General features: G+C 34.3%; 1 protein-coding gene across 1 annotated transcript; it reads right to left on the reverse strand.

Annotated features, from left to right (window-relative positions):
* Nucleotides 1-1,374: 1,374 nt before the first annotated feature.
* On the reverse strand, nt 1,375-4,665 carry LOC111282530 (protein TIC 21, chloroplastic-like). The gene is made up of 4 exons (XM_022870641.2): nt 4,263-4,665; nt 3,665-3,922; nt 2,418-2,621; nt 1,375-1,757 (listed from the first exon to the last, which is right to left on the reverse strand). Exons 1-4 carry the CDS (start codon nt 4,542-4,544, stop codon nt 1,644-1,646), a joined length of 858 nt encoding a protein of 285 aa, XP_022726376.1. The 5' UTR covers nt 4,545-4,665; the 3' UTR covers nt 1,375-1,643.
* Nucleotides 4,666-9,413: the final 4,748 nt, after the last annotated feature.

Genomic DNA, 9,413 nt, shown 5'->3' on the forward strand with positions numbered 1-9,413 from the left:
GAAAACCTATCCAAGGGAGCTTTGATCAAACCATGACTTGCTGATAGCAAACAATCAGCCTCTGACAGGTCCTGTTTTGAGGGCTGAGTAGAGATTATAAACTTAATGTGACTAGTAACATTTAACCAGGAGCTAGTCTGTGGTCATAATTTGGTAAGTTCTGAATTGACTCTTCAGTCCAATGATTCTTAGCATACGTTGCTTCTATGATTCGGGTGCAGTGTGCACGAAGTGAGAATCATGTACTTTCATTGTTTCAAAATTGAATAATTTAAACAGGAAGTCATCTAGGCTTATAATGTTTCATGTTTTGCCAGAAAAGGTAGTCAAGTTTTGAGACCTTTGATGTGATAAACATCGACACAGATTAAACTAGTTGTTTTGGTTGCGGCATTTGTAAGAAAAAATGTTAAATTGTTAAAGCCAATTGTCTTGTTTGGATTCACTTGTTGCCTCTGTATCTCTCTCACTAAAGCATATGTACTTAATTTTATACAGGGTGATCAGGTGGTTAAGTGTGACCAGGGGCATAGGATTGGTTTTTCAAGATGTGAAGCTTTTGATATCTTTTTGCTCGGAGATGTAGAATTCTTGTGCGGTGCTTGTTTTATTTTATTTTCTAAGAGAAATCGGATTGGTCCAATGTTGGCATTTTTTGTTTGCATAATTAAACCCCTGCAATTGAGGTGAATTTCCTGGCTGTCATGGTATACCGTTTTGTCCTCATAGAGTAAAAGATTGGATTCAAGAAACCTGTTTTCCAAAGGCTTGCTTTTCTTTCCTTTAGAGTACTAACTCCTAGCAATACTTTAAAAAGAAGTAAGCTTTAGGAAAACACCTTTCAGACAATGACTATGCTAAAGGATTGACCAACCTTGATGGTTGGTTGAAGTTCATCACAAACTCAGTCAAGAAAGAATATTCCTCTTCCCCGATGAAAACACGACCTCTGAATAAATCATTGTCTCATGCAGCATAATGTATTTATTGAAAAAGAATTAATGTCATAAATAATTCTTAAATTATAATAAAATATTCAATTTTAAAATTCTCTAACATGTTACTTAGAACCGTGATGGTTGATTGTAGGTTATCACGACTTCAGTCAAGAAATAATATTCCTCTTTCCCAATGAAAACACAGCCTCTGACTAAATCATTGTCTCATGCTGTATAATGTATTTATTAAAAAAGAATTAATGTTTTTAAATTACAGTAAAATATTTAATTTGATACCTAAACTTTAAAATTTTGTAATATGATGTCGGAATTATAAATCTGTTAATTAATATAATATTTGAAAAATTGTTTGTTCATCATATATCATTATTTAAAGTTAGTCATGTTAGAAATAAGTATCACAATAGTCAACATATTGATAGTTCAAAAACTACATTAGAAAATTTTAAAGTTTAAGTATCACATTGAACATTCGACTCTAGTTTAGGGACAATTCATGATATCAACTCATTAAAAAAAATCCAAAGACTATTTGTAAAAGGGCTGTCAGATCTTAGAATTGAAACACCTGTCAAACGGCTTGTAAAATGGAATTAAACTATTCTGAATTTCAACAATTATGGCTACAAAATCATGTTCCAACAGAAGCTTCAAATTCATGATATTTACCAAGAAAAGTAGAATTTATGCGACCCTGGGAATTGGAATACCGTCTGAAGGAGGTAATGTCACTGAGCGCAACAGTTCCAGTGAGAACACAAGCCCCAGAAAATGAGAAAGGATAGTGTTAGCTGATGCCTGCATGAGCAAGAGATTCATAAGAGCATGCAATAACCAAGGCTATTTCTCATTACAAGTTTGTCTTTGATCAATAAGTCTTATGTTGGCTGTTAGTTATGAGTCATGACATCTTTCAATTCAGTTGACTATGAATCAAGAACCCAGTAGAATAATTGCAACCTCATGAGCATAAGTGTTCCTCAGTTTGTGAAACCATGAATATCAATATCAGACTGAAAAAGCAAACTTTAAATTTATGTGTAGTAAACGTATAGAGACCTGCAAGCTCTAACTTTACATGCATTTATACCTCTATACGGAGAACCATGTTCTTTAAGGCATCTGCAATTGGTTGCTATAAATCTGACAGGCCTAGTCTATATCACTCTTTACATACAAAACTACATATACATTGCTTGCAGGTTCTTTTAGATATTGATTGTTAACTGAAAAACGGGAATTTCATATTTTTTAGGGGATGGGCTCCTCTTCCTTTCAATTCCCAATTTCTTTCTTCTCCTGTTAGAGGAAGAGGAAGAGGAAGAGGAAGAGGAAGAGGAAGAGGTGTGTAGGGGGTCGAACTAATGAAGTAACTAAAGTCCCAATTTCTCAAACATGAGTCTAATTCAGTTAAATATAAATGATATTCTATTAGAAGGCTCAAATTGGATTAAGTACCTGCACCAAAAATACATCCAATGCAAGAACTGGACTATAACCAGGAGAAATTCCTTGGTAATAAGGATTTGTGGAGGAAGTAAGAGCCTTGGCGACTAGTGAGCCGACTGTTGCTTGCATGCCAAGAATAGCAGCACCCATTCCCAGAAGATTCAGAACTATGCCATTTTTCAAGCTTTTCACAACATCAGCACGAGGAGGAGCCTGAAAGCCCAAGGGAAAAATTAGGATTTATTGGAAATTGAATAAATCAACAAGCATTAATCAAAAGCCCAAATAAGCCCTGAATTTGGGCATATATCTAACCATAATCTAATCTTCCAAACTCAAAAGCAGACCTACACATAATAAGCAGATTAATCTAGATCAAACTCAAATGAATCACTACAATTCGAATTGAAGGAAGAAAATGTGGTGACAGAAACCAGGAAATAAAACACTGAAATTCCAAATTTTAGCAGCTGTCTCTCATGGATACCAATGACTGTTGAGGAGAAGTGGTTAAACTATTTACTTTTCCAAGTGATTTGAACATTAGCAAAAATAATGCTCCTTTTGAGGCAAACCAACTCTGTCCTTTGTCTTCATGCCAATCCTTGTACAGCTTATTTCTCATATGAAGCATAAGAAATCCTTTGTTAACAGGATTAGACATTGTTCAATTATAAAATGAAGCACAAGAAACAGGAAAAGAAGTGAATTATTATAGCTTGTCTAAGTTGTCTAAGAAATGTCACCCTTTACTTCCAAGTAAGCTGATGAACTTCCTCTGTGCAGATTACACAAACTAGATTAAGAATAAACCAAAAACGAGAAGAAATGAATAAAGTTATCCAGCTTAATTATTTTGAGCGAGGGCCAATTTATTTACTTCAAATATGAAATGTTATGATAATTAAACATCTAGGTAACATAACACAATTTGTGCCTATTATATGAGAGTACTCTCAAGAAAAAACTTAACTGTCTAGAAAGTGATGACAAAGAATATTGGAACAATTGCTCCCCTTTAACTCTCAGTATTCTGTCCTTAAAATGATCACGTGTCTAAGGGAAATGCATAGCTGGATATATAACACATAATCAATCAGGTTCACGTACCACATTCATCCTAAAAAATAACGAATGGTAACATAAGAAGATTAAGAACAACACATAGATAAAATTCAGATATGTAAGTCTTTCTCCTAGGACTTAAATATAACAACAAACATATAAACTGTTAACACCCTCATAACTCAAACTACCTTTGAAGGATCATTAGCAGTTCTTTTGAGTTTCTCGGAAAGCCGAATATACCCAAACGACCAAAAAACTGATATGAATGCAGCCACAATTCCACCAGCAGTAGCATAAAAAGTAGCAGGTGATTTGATTTTCCCAGTAATAACAACAGAAAATGAGAGTATCACCGCTGATACCACAGTGCATACTAGCTGTGCCCAAAACCCAAAATTGCCCAATCGCTTAAAGTACCTCGACGTGCTTTCTAACCTCTTCGAAACCTGCACCATTTCATTTCAAAATCCTTATAACTCATCCCTAAAAACACCTTCATTTACAGTCCACTAAAACTAAAACCCCATTAAACAATCCAAATTAACCCATAACATTTCTATTAGTTCTAATGCCGTAGCTGTTATCTGTATTTTGATGTCACTGATTACATGAACAATGAGGTTAGAAGATAATATATCAGGCAAATTTGACCAAGTTAAACCAAAGAGCATAAACCCAATTCAATAAAGTTGAAACTTCACCACCAAATTAGTCAAACCCAATAAAAATTATTAGTTAAAAGGGTAAAATCTGAGATTAAGAAAACGAAAGTGAGGGGAGGAGTACCTGGGCGAGCTTTGCCTTGTCAGTATCATCATTAGGGGAGGCAAAACTCGGTGAAACTGAGGAAGAAGAGACCTTGCTTAAAAAAAGCTTAAATCTTTTAACATTGAGAGGATCGTAGGAAGCGAAGGGGGGAGATAGAGGCTTCGGTTTCAAAGTTTTGAGTGAAGTGGGAAACTTTGGACTAGAGAGAGTGATAGGTGGTCGGTGACGATGAGGGTGGAGGGGACCCACCGCCACCGCACAAATGCCGACTCGAGTTGCCGGCAGCAATTGCGTTTGCATGATGATTAGATGGTGCTTGGAGAGCGTCGGTTGGGAGGTGGGAGCGGGGCAGAGTTGGCTAAACTGATTTGTAGTTTCGCTTGTTTGTACTAGGTTGCTTGATATAGAATGGAAACTACTTGTTTTTCTCCTAGACGATGCAATTATTAACTCGGGTTAGCAAGCTGTTTCCATATTTTTTTTAAATTAACTTTTTTATGCATTTTAATAATTCGTTTATAAAATTAAAAAAATTAAATACAAAATGTTTATATATTATATATATTTTTATCTGAAATATTTTAATTTTTTATTATCATTTTTAAATTTTGATTAATCTAAAAGTTGAATCGATTCAGATTTAGTAAAAAATAAACTTTTTCAAAATATTTTTTATTTCTAAAATTTAAAATTAAAATTTTATTTAAAAATAATCAAGCTCTTTATTACTCAAAACAAACTTATATTTAAATTAATTAAAAAGAAGAGTTAATGCGTAAGATGAATTCGGTCAGCGAATGATGAAAAAGGAGCCACGGCAGGTTCAGTTGGACAAGGACTTTCACAGTACAAAATTATGAAGTCCCTGGTGCCCGTAGTAGATATATGCATGTGAATTCACCCACAAGATTTTGCTTAAAAGTTAATTCGAGGATTGTATCTCATTTTTAGAGAGTAAAATATCGGTACTTCTAGGCTGTATATTGGTTACATATATCATTGAACAAAAAAATGCTAAACAGCCAGGAAAAGATTAGGACAGATTCTTGTCAAAATTGCTGGCGACAGTGCAACAACCTTAGAATTGGAGCAAATTGTTAACAAAATCAACAAGTTTTAAACAACTTAAAATTTTCATGCCATTTGGGAAATGCAGCTAGCGATGGAATTGGGACTAATGTTGCTCAGTATGAGGACAGGTAAAATCTGCAAATGATTCACGGATCATCCCATGATGTTTGCCATGAAGGTTTAAACGTTGGGGAATTGGGGGAAACTTGTTCTATTCAGGCATCCATAGCCTTTACCTTTTCTGATTTCTGGATGCAGATGGAACACAAAACTTCATCAACCAAGACCACTTGAATTTTCTATAATGTTGGCTGAAGTTCAAAGTATTACCTAAGCAGACCAGTTTTTGATTTCTCTCTTTCCCTCTTCTTGGGGCCGAGGAAGTTTTGTTGTGTTGCATAAACTTCTTAGTTTCCAAACAGATGGAGAAAAGCACATTCAGAAACTAAGAAGGGGTAACTTTTATGCAGTGAGATTGATCATAACCCACTTTTTTCAAATGGGGGATTATTGTTCTTTATAATGAAATGAGATTAGTTGCAACCATTGTGAAAGGAAGAAGGTAGAGAATGAGGAGTAGATTGGCTGAGGAAGTTACAAAATTTCGAGTGTTAATAAGGTTAGTTTTAGAATGATTGGAAAGTAGACCAATTAGAGATGTTCATCACAGCAGACCTGAACCAGAATGCTACCAATCCTCTTGATTTGATAAAATTTTTCTTGATTCAATGCCGAGAATCGCCCGTGGTAGATGTCGGTTAGTCCTTTTTTAACAAAAGACAACTTTCACGTGGAGAAAAAGTGATGGTCGAAATTTGATCTTTCCCTTTCCCCCTATTTCCCTTTTTTGCACTTTAGTCCCAATAATTTTACCTATTTCACATCCCTAAGCTCCTTAGTCCTTAGTCCTTAGCCTTACCCCCTGTCTTCTTATTTAGTTTTTTGGAATTGTTGAAGTGGACCTTGGCTTCTTTCATGGAGGATGTAGAATTATATGCATTGAACTAAACATTATCCTACGGTAAGAGTTGGAAACCAGCACAAAAATGGAGAGTCCAAGGGATCCTCTGCATCCTGATGGACCTCGACTCACTTGGCTGTCTCTTAGTACCAGATAGGAGATTCATCTCTCGGCCTTGTCTTCCCTAATTATAAGCAGCAAAAACTCAGTTTACTTAAAGTCGAGGCGGTAAAATGTCAGCCACTTTTATTATCTATACAATAATAAGCTAATTCCATTCATCATTATATCAACTCCACTTCCAGTAAGAGCAGATTCTTTGTTTTTCTGCAAAAAAAAAAAAAAGAAAAAGAAAAAAAAACCAACTTTTCCTTCAATTTAGTGCCCATTACTATCAACTCTGCTGTTTAGTTGGGTTCCATTCATTGAATCAGTGGCATGCTTTTACTCTCTACCCATTTCTTATCTCTTTTTTAGCAGCTGCTCGACCTTTGATTCTAAAATCCTCATCATAGATTTGGTAAACAAAACCAGTCTAGCTGAGTGCGTCACCATCTCTCTCTCCTTCTTTGCTTCCTTGGCTTAAGATGAATATGTAGCTTAGATGCAAAATCATCTCACGAAGAAAGATCCTTGGGTTTGAACAGGAGCATTTCCAATGCTTCACCTTTCTTCTTCAATTTTTTCCTCTTCTAGTTCCTTGAATAGCTATCAGCACTTATTATTGGGTCTCAAGCAATAAACACAACAATGCAAAAATAATATATTACAATAAACCCATAATAATAGATAACAATCAACAATGCAGAAAAAAAATAAAGCACACTAAAATTTATGTGAAAAACTCTCCAATGTAAAGGAAAAAATCATGAATTATCAGAAAAATCTCCACTATCAAATAATAGATATATAAAGTTCTTCTCTAGCTAAAACTAGATCTAATCAACAACTAGAGAGACAATTGGAGAAATCTCACCAAATAAGTGACTCAATAAATATATCATGGATTTGTTCCTAGAAAGCTTCAAACCTGATCTTTACCGTTCAAAATATAGAACTCTGAATCATAAACCCGCTGATAAAGTTTCAACTCAATTGGACCATGGATCGACTTTCATCTAACAAACTCTCTCTTTTTTTTTTTCCTACTTTTTTTAGCTTTTCTTCTTTCTCTTCTTGGTTCATGACACCACCTTAAAACAACCTCACATCTTTTTATTAAGTAGCTAGGGCTTGTGTAAAAAGAAAAACCATGGCCTATGACCTTTGATTTGTCCAAAATCAATTACATGGGGTTGGATCCCATTTTCCTAACAATCTCTCCTTCTAGCACCATTAGAAGGAGATTTAGCACCATAGCAGTTTCATTTGGAACTTACCTTGGCTAAAGAACTCATTTCGATCAAGTTACTGCATAGCTTAAGCTTTTCTCTGAGAAGTATCTTAGTTAATATATCTACTACATTCTTATCAGTATAAATTTTTTTTAATAGCATCTACTGTTTCTCAATCACTGAATGTAACCAACGATATCTAACATCAATGTGCTTTGTTTTAGCATGGTACACGGTATTCTTACTTAAATCTAAAATACTTTGATTATCACAAAATACCACATACTCTTTCTGATTTAACCTCAATTTAAGAAGAAAACGTTTCATCCAAAGTATTTCTTTACCTACTTCGGTTGTTGCAATATATTCAACCTTTGTAATTGACAAAGCAACACACTTCTACAATTTAGACTACCAAGACACAGCTCCTCCTATAAAAGTGAACAAATACCCTGAAGTAGATTTTCTACCATCAATATCATCTACCATGCCAGCATCAATAAATCTTTCTAGAACTGGTTGTGAAACTATATAACTCAAGTACATTTTTTAGGTACTCCTCAAAAATCTAAAAATTTATTTCACTGCTTCCTAGTGAACTTTTTTCGGATTAAAGAGAAATCAGCTCACTATACCAACTGCATGAGTAATGTCAGGTCGTGTACAAATCATAAGATACATTAAAGAGTCAACTGTAAAAGAATAAAGAATACTATACATAGCTAGTTGCTCTTCCTTAGACACTGGATAAGATTTTTTACTCAAATAACAATAGTTGACAAGTAGACTACTAATTGATTTAGCATATTGAATATACTAAACACTCGTTCAACATACTTTTCCTGTGATAATCACAACTTTTCAGCTCTCCTATCCTAGATAATGTCCATACCATGAATCTACTTTGTTAGACTTAAATCTTTCATGTCAAAAGACTTAGACAATTATTCTTTCAACCTGCAAACCATACTAGTATCTTGTCCTACAATCAACATATCATCAACATATAATAAGAGAATGATGAAGTTACCATCAAAATTTTTTTTGACATACACACAAGGATCTGTTGCTGTTTTCTTATGCTATGACTCACCATAAAAGAATAAAACTTCTTGTACCACTATTACGGAGCTTGTTTCAAGCCATACAATTTTTTTTTAATTTATAAACTAAGTGCTCTTTCCCTTTCACTTCAAAACTCTCAGGCTAATTCGTATAAATATCTTCCTTCAGGTCATTATGCAAGAATGCAATTTTAACATCAAGTCGCTTAAGCTCAAAATTCAAACTAACTGCTAATCTCAGTACCACTCGAATGAAACTCATTTTTACAACTGGAGCAAAGATCTCATCAAAATTGTACTTTTTTTAAGAAAAACCTTTTACCACCAAACGAGCTTTGTACCTCACTAGTTTGTCACCATCTTTTTTTAACTTGAACACCTATTTATTCTTCAATGGTCTCTTCTTTTTTGAAAGTTTAACAAGATTATAAGTATCATTTTTTCATAATGACTCAATCTTTTCTTTCATTATTTTTAACCGGTGCTTTATATCTGGAGTAGTCTACATATCTTGAAAGTTCTCTGACTCCTCCTTACTAGTAACTAAAATAAAATCTAAATTTAGATACCTGGTAGATAGCCTACGCTCTCTAGTAGATCTTTTAGGCTAAGACTCTACATCACTTAATACCGAAGGTAGCTCCCTCTGCTTAACACTTTTAAGTAGATAGGATTACTTTTTTTGCTTAAAATTGATTGTATCTAGCTCATTACTAACTGTGGCTGGCTCATTCATATC

This window comes from Durio zibethinus, chromosome 5, assembly GCF_047325235.1.
Source record: "Durio zibethinus cultivar Kanyao isolate XHJ-2024 chromosome 5, ASM4732523v1, whole genome shotgun sequence".
NCBI classification, from domain to species: domain Eukaryota; kingdom Viridiplantae; phylum Streptophyta; class Magnoliopsida; order Malvales; family Malvaceae; genus Durio; species Durio zibethinus.

What these genes read in the sequence shown, in the direction of transcription:
- LOC111282530 (XM_022870641.2), bottom strand. Translation starts at nt 4,544, where the DNA reads ATGCAAACGCAATTGCTGCCGGCAACTCGAGTCGGCATTTGTGCGGTG. An exon ending in CTGCTAATGATCCTTCAAAG is followed by an intron (nt 2,622 to 3,664) that starts GTAGTTTGAGTT and finishes TTGGGCTTTCAG; the next exon opens with GCTCCTCCTCGTGCTGATGT. An exon ending in TGGATGTATTTTTGGTGCAG is followed by an intron (nt 1,758 to 2,417) that starts GTACTTAATCCA and finishes TTGCTCATGCAG; the next exon opens with GCATCAGCTAACACTATCCT.